The sequence below is a fragment of the Anser brachyrhynchus genome, assembly GCF_964034855.1.
Source record: "Anser brachyrhynchus genome assembly, chromosome: 10".
In the NCBI taxonomy this organism is placed as follows: Eukaryota; Metazoa; Chordata; class Aves; order Anseriformes; family Anatidae; genus Anser; species Anser brachyrhynchus.
In genome coordinates, this window is record NC_137705.1 from 9,675,853 (window position 1) to 9,691,057 (window position 15,205).

General features: G+C 70.8%; 1 protein-coding gene across 2 annotated transcripts; it reads right to left on the reverse strand.

The window, feature by feature from the left end:
• Positions 1-54: 54 nt before the first annotated feature.
• On the reverse strand, positions 55-13,555 carry LOC308200688 (laminin subunit beta-2-like). 2 transcript variants are annotated; one of them, XM_080606831.1, is made up of 36 exons: positions 13,400-13,519; positions 12,623-12,781; positions 11,920-11,969; positions 11,214-11,389; positions 10,983-11,106; positions 10,840-10,913; positions 10,566-10,754; positions 10,430-10,493; positions 10,152-10,354; positions 9,947-10,067; positions 9,516-9,704; positions 9,257-9,436; positions 8,726-8,838; positions 8,536-8,615; positions 8,125-8,281; positions 7,862-8,014; positions 7,625-7,783; positions 7,424-7,545; positions 6,874-6,994; positions 6,399-6,591; positions 6,077-6,220; positions 5,715-5,946; positions 4,829-4,992; positions 4,522-4,746; positions 4,109-4,323; positions 3,936-4,032; positions 3,134-3,509; positions 2,877-3,061; positions 2,341-2,570; positions 2,004-2,207; positions 1,758-1,902; positions 1,466-1,673; positions 1,235-1,376; positions 765-941; positions 536-692; positions 55-341 (listed from the first exon to the last, which is right to left on the reverse strand). In XM_080606831.1, exons 3-36 carry the CDS (start codon positions 11,948-11,950, stop codon positions 208-210), a joined length of 5,484 nt encoding a protein of 1,827 aa, XP_080462957.1. In that variant the 5' UTR covers positions 11,951-11,969; positions 12,623-12,781; positions 13,400-13,519; the 3' UTR covers positions 55-207. The 2 variants fall into 2 exon arrangements, with proteins under 2 accessions (XP_080462957.1, XP_080462956.1); XM_080606830.1 differs by lacking the exon at positions 12,623-12,781 and having other exon boundaries at positions 13,400-13,555.
• Positions 13,556-15,205: the final 1,650 nt, after the last annotated feature.

Sequence of the window (15,205 nt, forward strand, 5' to 3'; positions counted from 1 at the left end):
GACCGCGGCGTGGGGGGGGGCGGCCGAGGGGCAGCGAGGGGCCGGACGCGGGCAGCCGGGGCTCAGGGCTTTATTTGCAGGTGCAGCCGCGCTACAGACGCCCGCGGGCTCTTTCCACGCGGCGTGGGGCCGTGTCCCGCGTGGGGCCGGGACGGCGGCACGGCACGGCACGGCACGGCACGGCACGGCACGGCCCCGCGGAGCTCCCTAGCAGGTGGCGTAAGCGTTGGCCCGCTCCTGGATCTCCTGCAGCAGCCCCGAGACCTGCCGCTCCAGCGCCTGCAGCTGCGTCGCCTTGGCCGTCATCGCCTGCTCGTTGGCCCCGAAGTGCTGCTCCAGCTCTGCGGGGACAGGCAGCGTGGGCGCAGCGCGGGCGGCACCCCCCCGTCCCTCCCTGCCACCCTCACCCACGGGGACACGTCCTGGGGTATCCCGGGTGGGATGCGGGGAGCACGAGGGGACACGTGCAAGGGGAGGTGGGCACCGAGCGGGGTCTGGGTGATGGGGAACTGCCCGCCCCGGGTCGCCCCCTTACCTTCCAGCTTCTTCTTGCTGCTGTTGGCCTTGTCCAGGAGGTCCCGGGCCTCCGCCGTCAGCTGCGTCACACGCTGCAGGGCCCCGCCGGACACCCCGGCCAGCCCGCTCACCCGGCCCTTCAGCAGCACGTAGCGCTGCGTCACCTGCTCCAGGTCCTGGGAGCACAGGGGCACGGTGAGGCTGAGCGTCCCGCACCCGTACCCGCCCGGTGCAGGGCTGGGGCTCACCTGGCTCAGCGTCCCTGAGGTGGCGGTGGCACGCTGCGCCCCTTCCTTGGCTTCCTGGGCCATGCGCCGTGCGCCCTGTCCCCGCTCCTGCAGGGCGGCGACGCGCTGCGCCAGCTCCCGCAGCCGCCGCTGCAGCCGCGACTCCTTCCCCTGCAGCGCCTGCAGCTTGCGCTCCGCCTGGGCAGGCACGGGCATGGGCTGCTGGTGGGCACCGCGAGACGCCGTGCCCGAAACGCCAGCCCTGCATCACCCCGTGCCCCTAGGGTACCAGTGGCACCGGCCTCATTACCGCTGCCGTGCCTGCGGGCATCAGCCTTGCTCTCCCCATGTACCTACCCCATTACCCACAAGGTGCCACAGCGCTGACCCCATTCCCCCCATGCACCCAAAGCCCACCCTGCTCCCCAGCATGCCCAGGTTCCCCGACCCCAATATCTCCCCAGCGTTCCCACCGCCCCGCTGCTCCTCACCTCCCTGGCGCTGCTCTCGGCGGCCCGGATGGTGTCCTTGGCGCTCTGCAGGGCGCTCCCTGCTACCGTCACCTGCGCCTGTGCCATCTGCAGCACGCGCTGCGTCCCCGCCAGCTCGTCCCTCACACCCTCCGCTCGCTCCCTGCAGTGACACCAGCAGCTCCAGTCCTGGCCAGAGCCGGGGTCGCAGCCCCCAGCCCCCTGCCCAGCCAGCACGTCCCCACCACTCACCTGGCATCCTGTCCCTGTGCCAGCAGCTCTTTTGCTGCAGCCAGCCCCTGCGCGGTGCTGTTCAGCACTGCGTCCACTCCGTCCAGCTGCCCGATGCTCTCCTGAATCTCCTGCAGCAGCTCCTGGATCCGGCCGGGGCTGCTGGGCAGGGAGATGTTCAGCACGTGCCGGGCCACCAGCTCAATGCTGCCTGGGTCCGCTCCCTCCTCTGTGGGGACACCGGAGCGGGGTGGGCTCAGGGCAGGCACAACATCCCGCGCCGTGCCCGGCGCCCACCCGGTGCCGGCCCTACCTGCCAGGAAGGCCTTGATCCGCCGGATGAAGTCCCGCAGCTGCGCCGTCGCCTTCTCCGTGTGGCTGCGGGCAGCTTGTGACCTCCCCAGCGCCTCCTCTGCTCGGCTGCGGGCGCCACGCGCCAGGTCCTGCACCTCCTGCATCTGGGGACACGCGAGGGGACACGAAGGGGGCATGCGAGGGGGTGTAACAGACAACGGGACCCGTCGAGGGCACAGAGGGTGCGCAGGGACACCACCCCTACCTTCTGTGCCACAGCGCTCAGCTGTCCCAGAGCCACCTCCAGCTGCTGCGAGGCGTTGCGGGCGCTGCTCAGGGCTCGAGCTGACACGGGCAGGGCCCCCGTGCACCCCGCGCCCCCGCAGCGCCGTGTCCCCGCGCTGTCCCGGCACAGGGCTCCTCCACAGGAGGATTCTGCGCAGCTCCGGTCCCCGGGCGCCCCGCAGATCTGCAGGGGTGCAAAACGGGGAGGTGGGGTGGGCAGAGCACGTCGCATGGGGAGAGACCCCCCTCTGGGTGTGCCACCTGGCTGAAGGGGGGCTCCCCCCTGTGTCCTTTCCCCCCCTGTGTCCCACTCTCACCTTCTCATTGATCCTGGCCACGCTGAGTCCCGACACCCGTTTCTGTGCCTCCCGCAGGGATTTCCGCTGTGCGGCCATGCTGCGGCGGAAGGCATCGCCCCGCTGCCGCAGCACCCGCTCGGCCGCCTGCCGCGTGGCCCGCGCCCCGCTCAGCTCGCCCGCCGTGCCGTTGGCCACCGCCTCTGCCTGCCGCGAGTCCCGCGCCGCCGCCACGATGCTCTGGTAGGACTCTGCGGGTGGAGGGTGCCCCACGTCCCCTGAGTGCCACCGCGTCCCCAGCATCCTGCTACGGCTCCATGTCACCCATGTCCCTATGTCTCACTGTGTCCCCAGAATCTCCTGACTGTCCAGAGTCTCCTGTGCCCCACTCTCACCATGTTCAGAGTCCCACCATGTCCCCAAAGTCCCCCACGTCCCCAGAGTCCCTCTATTCCCAGGATCTCCCCATGTCCCTAGGACGCCCCATATCCCCAGAGTCCCCATCATCAGAGCATGGCCACCCCCACGTCCCCAAGCCCCTCGCTGGCTGCTCTTACCCCCAAACCCAGCCGCTGCCACAGTGCCGAGGACACCTTGGAGGTGGGAGGCGGTTCGGTTGAGCCCCCCCAGCTCGTGGCTCAGCCCTGCCAGCCGGTCGCGGTGCCGCACGTCTGCCTGCTCCAGCTGATCCAGGTGTTGCTCCAGCTCCTGCAGCTGCTTCCAGAAGTCGTCCAGCTCCGTCCTGTGGGGGCACAGAGCTCTCAAACCCCTCTGGGTGACAAAACTCCCCCCCCAGCCCTCAGGGTGCACTTGCCTGGTGCCATCCAGCCGCCCGGCCAGCTCCTGCAGGAGGGGGCTGCTGGGGCTGCCCCCCTCGCCCAGCAGCCGCTCCGCACGCCCCAGGGCCTCCTCCAGCGCCCGCAGGCGGGGGCTGAGCAGGGGCGCAGACCCCCCCTCGCGCAGTGCCCGTGCCCGCGCCCCCAGGCGCCGCAGCCCGTCCCGCAGGCTGCCCAGCGCCTTGTCCCAGCGCCCAAAGCAGGGGTGGCAGGGCGAGCAGCGGGGGAAGGCGGCCTGGTAGCCCCGCTGGCAGCTGTCGCAGTGCAGCCCCCCGAAGCCTGGCCGGCACCGGCACTGCCCGCTGGCTCGGTCGCACTGCGGGCTCTCGGCGCCCAGCGGCTCGCACTCGCAGGCTGCGGGGATGGGGGCTGTCACAGCCCAGCCTCCCCGGGGGTCCCTGTGTCCCCAGAGTGCCACCGGGTCCCCTGGGTCACCCATGGCTCCAGGGTCCCACCATGTCCTCAGCATCCCACTGGGCCTCCAGGGTCACCCCCATCCCCTGGGTCCTACCACGTCCCCATGAGCTCACTGTGTCCCCAGGGTCCCTCATGTCCCCAGGGTCCCCATATTCCCAGCATCCCCCATATCCCCATGACCTCCCACATCCCCAGAATCCCACCGCCCACCCAGGGTCCCCCTGTGTCCCAAGGGTGCCCTATGTTCCCAGGATCACCCTGTGTCCCCAACCCCTCTATCCCCAAGCCCCCTCCTTCACGAGCATCCCCACATCCCCAGACACCCCAGAGCCCCCACACCCGGTCCCCGGGCCGTGCTCCCACCTCGGCACTGCTGCTCGGGGTCCCCCCAGTGATGCTCCTGGCACTGGGAGCAGACGCGGCCCCCAAAGCCGGGGCGGCAGTGGCACTGCCCTGTCACCTGCAGCAAAAGTAGGGTGCTCAGCCCCCTGCTTGCCCAGCCCTGGAGGACACAGGACATGTGCCGGGGGGCTCACCGCATCGCAGGCGGGGTGCAGGGCACGGGTGGGGTGGCAGCCGCAGGGCTCGCAGCCCCCCACTCCCCCCAGGCTCCAGAAGTGGGGCGCACAGCGGTCGCAGCTCCTGCCCACCACGTGGGGCCGGCAGGCGCAGGCCCCTGTGGCACGGTCACAGTCGCAGGCACCGGTGGCGCAGTAGGAGGCCAGCGTCCCCCGTGGGTCACAGCTGCAGCCTGCAGGCGGTGAGCGGACGCGTGGGACGCAGGCAGGGGCAGGCAGGGGGGCTCGGCCCCTTACCCCCACCCCAAACCCCCAGAAACCCCCCAAAACACCACGTCCCCCATCCCCTGCACGACCCACACGTGTCCCATGCCCACCCCAACCCCTCACATCACCCCAAACCCCCCACGCGTCCCTGGTCCCCTGCTCACGCCGGCAGCTGCGCTGCAGAGCATTGCCGAAGTAGCCGTGCTGGCACTGGGCGCAGCGGGGCCCGGCGGTGTGGTACAGGCAGCGGCGGCACTGCCCCGTGCGGGGGTCGCAGGCCCCCGGGTCGCTGGTGTCGATGTTGTTGTTGCACTGGCAGGGCCGGCACGCTCCCCCCTCCGTCTCCGGCGCCCCGAAGTAGCCAGGGGAGCAGCGGTCGCAGCGTGGCCCTGTGGGGACAAGGGCGGTGGCACCGGGGTCCTGCAGCCGCAGTGCCGGGGTCCCGCGGCACGGTGCCCGCCTGCCCCTCACCAGCGTATCCGGGCGCGCAGAGGCACACGATGTGGTGCGTCTCCTCGTCGGCGTGGCAGGCGCTCCCGTGGTAGTGCCGCGTGCCGGGGTAGCCGGGGCAGGGGCAGGGGCGGCACTGCTGCCCCGAGCCCAGCACTGGGTCCCCGTAGTAACCATCCTGGCACCTGCAAGGGTGACAGTGAAGTCTGGGGGGTTCATCCCATCCCATCCCATCCCATCCCATCCCATCCCATCCCATCCCATCCCATCCCATCCCATCCCATCCCATCCCATCCCATCCCATCCCATCCCATCCCATCCCATCTCATCTCATCCCATCCCATCCCGTCCATTATCCCATCCCGTCCATTATCCCATCCATTATCCCATCCATTATCCCATTCTAACCCATCCATTATCCCACCCCATTCCATCCCATCCCATCCCACCCCATCCCATCCCATCCATTATCCCATCCCATCCCATTATCCCATCCCATCCCATCCCATCCCATCCCATCCCATCCATTATCCCATCCTATCCCATCCCATCCCATTATCCCATCCCATCCCATCCCATCCATTATCCCATCCTATCCCATCCCATCCATTATCCCATCCATCCCATCCATTATCCCATCCCATCCCATTATCCCATCCCATCCCATCCCATCCCATCCATTATCCCATCCTATCCCATCCCATCCCATTATCCCATCCCATCCCATCCCATCCATTATCCCATCCTATCCCATCCCATCCCATCCCATCCATTATCCCATCCTATCCCATCCCATCCCATCCCATCCCATCCATTATCCCATCCCATCCCATCCCATCCCATCCCATCCCTTATCCCATCCCATCCCATTATCCCCTCCATGCCACCCCACCCCACGCAGGCCCACCTCTCGCAGTGCCGGCCGGTGGTGTGGTCGCGGCAGCGCAGGCAGCTGCCCGTCCGGGGGTCGCAGTCCTCGGCGTGCCCGTTGCAGTGGCAGGGCCGGCAGGCGGGGAAGCCCCAGTGGCCCGGCTGGCACTGGTCGCACTGCCTTCCCACAGCGCCGGGCTGGCAGCGGCACTGCCCGCTGCCCGCGTCGCACAGCCGGGACACGGAGCCCTCCAGGGAGCAGGCGCAGGCTACGGGGTGGCGCGGCTCGGGTCAGGGTGACCGCCAGCCAGAGCAGCCCCACGTACGACAGGGGGCTCAGACAGACAGACAGACAGACAGAGGGACCCCCCTGGCATGCCGTCAGACCCCACTACTCACGGCTGCATCCCAGGGGCCCGAAGCCGTAGCTGCCGGGGGCGCAGCGATCGCAGCGGCGGCCGAGGACGTGGGGCTTGCACTCGCACTGCCCCACCAGTGCCCGGCACACGCTGCTGCGGGAGCCCTGCGGGTCGCACTGGCAGGCTGCGGGGCGGCAGGGACACGGCTGGGGATGGGGACACCCCAACACACGCTGCCACCATCCCCTGCCCTCCCCTGCACCGGGCATGGCACCATCCGGACCCGCAGCACTGGGCATGGCTCCATCGTCACCCACCTGCCCACCCGTGCCCCCACACCCTGTCCCCACAGCCCCACTCACGCAGGGCGCCGTCGTGCAGCAGGGCTGAGACGCTGCACACCAGGCGGGCGCAGGCTTCGGCCAGGGCGTGCGGGGGGGCCATGCGGAAAGCCTCCAGGCACCGGTACCGCTCCAGCTCCTCGCGCCGCTGCGCCGCGTCGGCTGCCGCCCCGTGGAAGCCCGGCAGCTCTGACACGCGTGGCAGCAGCACCAGCTGGGGGGTGCCAGAGGGGAAAGTGGTGGGGCTGGGGGCTTGGGGACTCCCCACAGGCCGGGTATTCCTATCCTTATCCCCTTTACCATCCCCATCCCTAACCCCAACACCTCCCATCCCATCCCATCCCATCCCATCCCATCCCATCCCATCCCATCCCATCCCATCCCATCCCATCCCATCCCATCCCATCCCATCCCATCCCATCCCATCCCATCCCAACACCCATCCCTGCCCATCTCCCCACCCATGCTGAGCACCAGGCATGGTCCCCCCCTTTACCGAGTCGATGAGGATGAAGGCGCCGGGGTGGCGCTGGGTGACGCCAGCCCGCTGCAGCCGCATGGTCACCTCGTACGGGGTGCTGGGCTCGAAGCAGAAGGGCCGGGACAGCAGCACGTACCTGTGCAGAGGCAGCCCACCTTCCTGTCCCTGTCCTCATCCCCATCCCCTCGCCTACGTGGTGGGACTGCCCCTGTTCCCATCCCATCCACATCCCATCCCAATCCCTCGTATTTGGGTGTGTGGCAGGGCCATTCCCATCCCCATCAACACCCCCTCATCTCTGAGCATGTGGAAGGGCTGCTCCCATCACCATTCTTCTCCTGTCCTTGTCCCCATCCCATCCCCATATCCCCATCCCCATCCCCATCCATCTCCCATCCCCATCCCCATCCCCATCCCCATCCCCATCCCCATCCATCTCCCATCCCCATCCCCATCCCCATCCCCATCCCCATCCCCATCTATTTCCCATCCCCATCCCCATCTATCTCCCATCCCCATCCCCATCCCCAACCCGTCCCCATCCCGTCCCCGTCCCCGTCCCCACCTCTGGCTGTGGGGCAGGCTCTCCCGGTACATCTGCTCGGAGGGCAGCAGGTTCCCGCAGCGGGGGCTGGTGGGCAGCGCCCGGGAGCTGACACTCACCACGGCCTCCCAGTCCTCGGCCGACTGTGGCGAGAGGCGAGAGCCCATCAGCACTGGCCGTGCCACGCGGTGCGTGCTGGTGCCGTCCCGCGGCCGCGCTCACCTCGGGCTCGTAGCGCAGCAGCAGCTCGTACTCCATGGGGTAGGGCACGTCGTCCACGTGGAAAGTCAGCCCGGCCCCGTCCCGCACACGGGCGAACCCCAAACCTGTCCAGGTCACCATGCGCCCGGCCCCGTCCCGCAGCACCGGCTCCACGTCGGGCTGGGCACAGCACCGGCACGGCTCAGCCCCGGCCCCCGGCTGCGCCCCGCCGCGCCCCTGCCTCCCCCCGGCGCTCACCTTGGGGGGCTGCTGGCGGCTGCGGCGCAGGGGTGCGCGGGGCTGGGGGGCACGGTAGGGGCTGCGCTGGGGCCGCGAGCGTCCCTTCCGCCCCGCCGGCTCCCCGGGGCGGTGCTGGGGGCAGTCCTGGGGCACCTCCGCACGCACGGCACCCTGCGGGGATGGGGACAGACGTGCACGGGGATGGTCATGCATGGGGCATGGGGACGGCCATGCGTGGTGCACGGTGTCCTCGTGCATGACCCTGAGCTGGGGACACTCACCGGGAGCTGGGGGTGGCCGGGCCCGTGTCCCGTGGCTTGCTCGGCCTCGTAGGTGTAGTGGTCGAGGGGGGCGCAGAAGAAGCCGGGCTGCACCTGGTCGCACTGCCGGCCCATGAGGTGGGGGCGGCACGGGCAGGCCCCGTCCTCCATGGAGCACCTGGGGTGACCGTCCTGTCCCTCTGTCCGTCCTTCTGTCCGGCTCTGCTGTCACCCACCCCTCCCTCCCTGTGCCCCTCCCTCCATCTCCAGGGTTGGAGACCCCCTCCCTCCATCCCCTTCTCTCCCCAGCCCTGTCCCCATCCCTCCAGCAGCGTCCCCATCGCCCCCTCCCTGCCTGACCCCCCACCCCACCCCCATCCCCGTCCCTGTCCCCATCCCACCCGGTCCCTGTGCCCCGCCGTGGGACCCCACCGGTTGCTGTAGGCTCCCCCGAAGTCGCAGGAGCAGGGCCGGCAGCCCCCCACGTCGTAGCTGAGGCCCCAGAACTCGGGCTGCAGTGAGATGGGGGAGATGTGGGGCAGGCGTGGGGCCAGCCGGGCCCTGGGGGATGTCATGCCAGAGCAGGGTGCGTGGGGCAGGGCCGTGGGGCCGGGGCACTCACCACGCACTGGCTGCAGGAGCGCCCGGCCACGAAGCGCTTGCAGTAGCAGTCCCCGCTGATGGGGTCGCAGGGGGAGCTGCCCGCCACCGTGCCCCGCGGGTCGCACCGGCACGCTGACCGCCACACGCGCGTGCACACACAGACGATGGGCTGGCACACAGCACCACAGCCCCCAACACCCCCCCAGTGCTCCCAGAGGTGTTCAGTGGCAGCCCCACAGCCCTCCCTCATTGTTCCATGCCCTTTGGTACCCTACCTCTCCATCCCCACCCCTCCATCCTAACCCCTCCATCCTCATCCCTCCATCCCCATCCCTCCATCCCAATCCCTCCATCACCATCCCCACCTCTCCATCCCCATCCCCACCCCTCCATCCCAACCCCTCCATCCCCATCCTCACCTCTCCATCCCCCTCCCAACCCCTCCATCCCAACCCCTCCATCCCCACCCCTCCATCCTCACCCCTCAATCCCAATCCCAACCCCTCCACCCCCATCCCCACCCCCCTGCCCACCCCCAGTCCCAGCTCACGCTGGCAGCCCTGTGGGTCTCCCTGGCTGAGGCCGTAGGCTCCGTGCCGGCACCGGTCGCAGCGGGGCCCGGCCACGTTCTCCTTGCAGCGGCACTGCCCCGCGATCATGCCCAGCGCCACGTCCGTGTGCGCGTCGCAGGCGCCCCCGTCCAGCGAGCCCGCAGGGTCGCAGTCACACGCTGCGGGGACACCGCGGGAGCTGGGGCTGGCGGCACCGGGGGGCGTGGGGCCGGGGGTGGCGGGGCCGGGGGCACTCACGGGCGCAGGCGGTGGGCGCGCGGATGTCGGAGCGCGGGTGCCGGTAGTAGAAGGGCTTGCAGAGGTGGCAGCGGCGGCCCATGGTGTTGTGCTGGCAGCCGTCGCACACGGCCCCGCTGGTGTTCCCCGTGGCCAGGAACACGGCCATGTCGAAGTGGCAGCGCCGTGAGTGCTCGTTGCAGTCGCACCCTGCGGGGACGACACCACGGCATGGCACGCGGCACCCCCGGCCCCCAAATCCTCCACCCTGCAGCACGGCACGCGGTGCCCCCAGTCCCCAAACCCAAACCACTGTACGTGGGGTGCCAAAACCCCCAAGCAGACGTGCAGGGCCCCCAAACCCCCCAGGACAGCGCACAGGACCCCATTCCCAGCCCACGGGCACAGGGTGGCTGAGTGCCGCGGTGCCAGCACCAGCGCAGGGCACTCACGGCGGCAGGCGTTGGTGCTGGAGCCCTCGGCCGGGCGCCAGGGCAGGTCGTGGTAGAAGTCCTCGCAGCGCTCGCAGTTGAGGCCCTGCGTGTGGTGCTTGCAGACGCAGCGCCCGTGGATCTGGGGGGGGGAACACCCGTCTCAGCCCAGCCGCCAGGCCCCACAGGGCGCCGTGTCGAGCCGCGCCGTGCCAGTGTGCCTCACCATGCCGGGGACGGACGGCGGGGCGCCAGGCGCGGGGGCACACTCGGCAGCGTGGCCGTGGCAGAAGCAGCTCCCGCGCAGCACCAGCTCGTCCACGGCGTAGTAGTACTTGTGCAGCACCTCCCGCCGCGAGTCCAGCAGGTTGTCCCCCAGCGTGTGCAGCTTGGTGAGGTTCACCCGCAGGTTGGTGACGCGCAGCAGGTCTGGGCAGGGCAGGAGGCAGGCTCAGCGCCCGCCGTGCCACCCCAGAGCCCCCATCCCGCCCCTCCGCCACGCACCCTGGATGTCGGGGCTGTAGGGATCTGCCACCGGGATGGAGGGGTCCAGCACCTTGAAGATGACCTGGGGGTGGGATGGAGCAGGTCAGCGCCGCCCCCTGCCCCGCTCCCGCCGCACCGCCGCGGCCCCACGCACCTCCCCGTGGCTGGAGGGCTCGATCTCGGAGTAGCGCTGGTCACACAGCACCTCGTCGATGTGCCCCGAGGGCTGGCTGGGGATGCCGGGGAAGAGCTTGGAGCAGTTGTAGGCGAAGTAGCGGTACACCTTCCAGCTGCGCCCCAGGTCGGCCGAGCGCTCCACCAGCATGGCGGCGGGGCGGAAGGTCTGCGGGGCACGCAGCTGGGACGGGCGCCCGTGGGCACCACGCAGCCGCCTGGCACCGTGCCGTGCCGCACCGCGTCCCCGTTACCTTGAACTTCATGATGAGGTGGGTGAAGTGGAACTCGCCCTCCAGGTCCAGGCGGATGCTGACATGCTCCACGCCTGCAGGGACGGACGGTCACAGCCAGGCTGGGGCAGGCACCCCCACACGGTGACACACCCCGGCCTCACCGTTCTCCGACTGCCACCAGCTCCGCTCGCCGTGGGGGCCGTGCAGGTAGATGACGTTCTCGATGCGGTGGCTCTCGCGCAGGGACGGGTCCCGCGAGTCGCAGGTGAAGCATTTCTCAGAGTCCTGTGCCGGGAGCGTCACCCTGGGGGTGGGCGGCCGGGGGCTGCACCGGCACACGGTGCCGTGCCGTGCCGCGCCACGCCGTGCCATGCCGCGGGCTGCAGGCTCACCTGGAGGTGGCTGACGATGCAGTACTCCTGGGGGCCGTGCAGCCCGCAGGTGGACGAGGCGCTCAGCCGCTGGGCTCGCCCCACCAGCAGGTTGCCGGTGGCCGGGTAGCAGCTGCCTCGGGCGCAGCCCTGGGAGGGGTCGGGCTCTTCCCAGCCCCCCGCCACTGGCACCGCCGCTGAAAAAGGGCAGGGGCATGGGCTGGGGGGGCTGCGCCAGGACCCCACATCCCCTGTGCACCCCCTGCGCCCACCCCACCCCCAGGCACGCCGTCCCGCCCCATCCCCCGTCCCGACCCACTGATGCAGCACCAAGCTCTGTGACCCGGAAAGGTGCTGGCAGCGCCGCCGGGGCCTCGTGACCAGGGGGGCAGGGAGCGGGGCTGGGGAGGCAGCACGGGTGAGCGGGGCACTGGGGCCCGGAGCAGGGTGCGGGTGTGCCGCGGGTGCTCGCATGGGGCCCCCGGCACGCAGAGCGGTGCAGGGGGGAGCTGGGAGCCAGGTCAGGCGCTCGCTAATCCCGCGGGGCTCAGCACAGCCCAGATTCCTGGCTGGGATTTGCAGCGCCCACGCTCTCGCTGACTCGGGGAGCATGGACACGGCCGCTGCTGCCCGCAGCCACTGCCCCGGAGGGGGTCCTGGGGCCACCAGAGCCACGGGTACGGTGGGCGCGCAGCCACGCGCGGGGCACGGCGAGGCTGGTGCTTACCCAGGAGCAGAGCGAGCGCCAGGACATCCATGGGCAGCCGCGGGCTCTGCCTGTGGGGACATGGGGACGGCGCTGCAGCACGGGCACAGCTGCCGAGGCCTCTCCCGGCTCCGGTGCAGCCGCGCACCGCGGGGAGCAGGGGTTCGGCAGCACCCACCCCCACCCCTGGCTGCACCCCAAGCCCCACGGGGCCCTGCGGTGCACCCCCCCGAAGGCAGACCCCACACGGGCACTGCCGTGCCCCTTCCCACAGCCCCCAGGAGCACCCGTCCCCATCACTGTGTCTGTCTCCAGCACTGCTGTCCCCAGAGGGTCCCAGGGACACCTGGGGACGGGAGCCAGCAGCGCCAGAGCAGGCTGGGCAAGGACATCCCTGCAGCTGGCCGGGGTCCCGCTGTTAAATTTAGGCTCGAGTTGCCTTTTGTGCTTTCTTCTCTCCCGTTACCGCCTGTTTCCAACCTCGCAAGTGCTGGATCAAAGCCTGGCCCCGGCGCTGCCTAAACACAGCTTTCCTGTCCCCGCGCGGGAGCCAGCCCGGGGCGGGGGGCCCAGGGGATGCCAGGGCCCGAGCCCAGCCGGACGCCCATGCTCTGCCCCGGCGCCAGCCCCGCTCGAAGCCACGCCAACGCGGCGGGAGATGCAGCACGGGGCCGCGTGCCGGCAAGGGGTCCCCGAGCCCCACGAGCCCCCGGGCCGGCGGTACCTGGGTCCTGCTGCGGCGTGCGGGGCCGGAGGCGAGGGCCCGCTGCCCCCGGGCTGGGTGTGCAGAAATGAACCCGGGCGAGAGAGGCGATGGGAAAGCAGCGGGCGGCTCTCCGGGCCCCCCGCCCCGCGCACGATTCTTATTCAAATGCGCTGCCCGCTGAAAGGGACGGCGGTCTCCAGGCTACGGGAATGTCACTGCCGATTCCTTCTGCCTGGAGGCCCTCGCCACCCGCCCGCCAGCGGGGATGTGGGGGCCAAGCCGGGCCAGGCGTCGGCAGCCTGGGCACGCCCCGGCCCCGGTGGGGAACAAAAGGTGCCTCGTGGGCCGGCAAGCCAGCAGCGCCGCGTTCCCCGGGGCTCCCGGCTTGGCGCGGCGGGAATGCGCCTGCCGTGGCTTGCAGCGGGGCGGCACGGCACAGCACGGCGGGACGGGTGCCCGACGCCCTGGGAACCGGCTGGTGTGGCTGTTTGTGGGGCCAGGCTGTGGCCCCGCTTCCTTCCCCAGCTGGGAATGCCCCACGGCACAGACACCGGCAGGGCTCGGCAGTGGGGCTGTGCCGGGTTCCCGCAGGCCCAGGGGGTGCCCACCCTCCCCACGGACACGGCTCGTTGGGTGAAGTCCGGCATGTGCCCACCCCGGGAAGCGCCCGGTGGGTGCGGGAGGACCCAGCCCCTCTCCACAGGGTCCCCACAGCCCCTTCCTTGTGTGCCACCCACCCACGCCCGCTCCCAGGGTGAGGGGTTCCACGCCCCGGGGCTCCACGTCGGCTCCTACCTGTGCGCACGGGGCTGGCACGGCGGGCAGGTGGCCGTGCCCCGGGTGGGCTGCGGAGCGGGGCCCCCACGGCACCCGCTGGGCTCGGGGCTGGGCTCGGCTGCTTGTTCCTGGAGGAGGGCGGCCGGCGCCTGTCTCCTCCTCCGCGAGCCGTGCCAGGCGAGGGGAGGGACCTGCCTGCGCCGAGGTTTAGCCAAGGTGAGGCGGAGGCCAGGTGCCAGCCGGCGGTGGCCCACGCACAACGTGACGGTGCCCCGTGGGCTGGCCGGGAGCTGGCGCGACGTCCCCGGGGGCTGCAGTGCCCTGTGGCGCGGCACCACCAACGCGTGGCACGGCTGGGACTCGCCGTGGGGGCCCGTCTGTGCCCATGCAGGCGTGTCTCCGCCAGCAGCATGCGGAGCCCCGGGGCGGCAGGGCAGCCAGCCACGTTCCCCCACAGGACGGATCCTGCTCCCCCGGCGCTGGCACCGTGGGCACCGCCAAGCCCTGAGCCAGCCCAGCCCCGCTCACCGAATGCCAGATCCCGAGATCCTGGGGAGCGGCCGGGCTCGGCAAAGCCCTCGCTGTCACGCGGGGACGGCGCCTTTTATTAGCCAAGGCTGGAGGAAGGAAGGGGACCCAGGCGCTCCGCGCACCGAGGCTGTGCTCTGGCCGCACGCCGGTGAGCGAGGTGTCGGGAAGATACAGCAGGAAGGTACACGGGAAGAGAAAGCAGCCCCCAGGGCCCAGCAGGGCTCGATGGATGCCCTGATGTGGCCCCGGCTCATCCCCAACACCTTGTCAGGGCGAGGGATGCTGCGGGCAGGGCCCTGCTGGGTCCCCGTGGGCCTCGTGCTCGGCGCTGTGGTTTTTCCTGCAGGTTTGGGGCAGGATGGATGTGCGGCCCCGCGGCCGTGCACGCTGCAGGGGAAGCGCAGAGGAAGGGAAGGGCTCTGCTCAGCCAGGCTCTCACGGCACAGGGCGGTGACCGGGCGCTGTCCTTGGCTACCGTAGTAAGGAGAGAGCTGGAAGGAGACGAGCTGATAAAGAGCCATTAGCACGGGCCAGCATGTCTGTATCGGCAGGATCTTGCCGAGCAAACCTTACGTGCTTTGAGGAGATCACAAATGGCCTGATAAAGGTGACTGTAACAGGATCTCTGGCCTTGAAATGCGAGGTGCAAGCAGGAGGGAGGGACCCTCAGCGCCCTCTGAGGGACCAGGCTCCCCGAGGGCTGCCCTGACTTCCCACCGGGGCCTCGATGCCCTCAGCTGCCCCACGGCCGCCAGCTGGCAGCGCCTCGCCTGCGGGTGACACGGCCGGGGGCAGCGAGCTCGGCTCCGGGGCAGGGAGCTCTGCCAGCGCCTCCGTCACCAGCACTTTGAAGCTGCCGCCTCGAGCCCGTGGCCTCAGCTCCAGCAGCGCTGGGACAGCGGTGGGAGCGCCAGCAGCGAGCTGTGCAGCTCGGGGGGGCCGCAGGGGAGGGGGCAGCGCTGGCGGCCCGGGGGCAGGCGGAGGAGGAGAGCCTCGAGCTCCCGCGGCGCAGGGGCAGCGTGTCGGAAGGACTTCAGTGCGCTCAGCAGGTGGCCGCCGCTTCCCGAACATCCTCGGGAGCGGGGCCGCTTAACCACCTCCCTGCCCGAGGACTTCGCCCCGGCTCCCCGCGTGCCGCCGGGGCTGACTCACCCGGGTGCCGCGGCAGCTCCCAGCTGCTGCCGGTGGCACGGGGAGGAGCCGGTGGCGCTCGTCTGGGTCCCACCGCCGTTAGCGCCGGGTCAGCGCGCCGCCGGCACGGCGGCACGGACCGGAGCCGGACCTCCCGGCGGC

Excerpts from the sequence above, each read along its gene's own strand:
- LOC308200688 (XM_080606830.1), bottom strand. The coding sequence starts at position 11,950 with ATGGATGTCCTGGCGCTCGCTCTGCTCCTGG. Across the intron at positions 7,784-7,861 it reads GCCGCCAGCAGCCCCCCAAG|CCCGACGTGGAGCCGGTGCT; the intron begins GTGAGCGCCGGG and ends TGCTGTGCCCAG. Across the intron at positions 3,062-3,133 it reads GGGCGGCTGGATGGCACCAG|GACGGAGCTGGACGACTTCT; the intron begins GCAAGTGCACCC and ends GTGCCCCCACAG.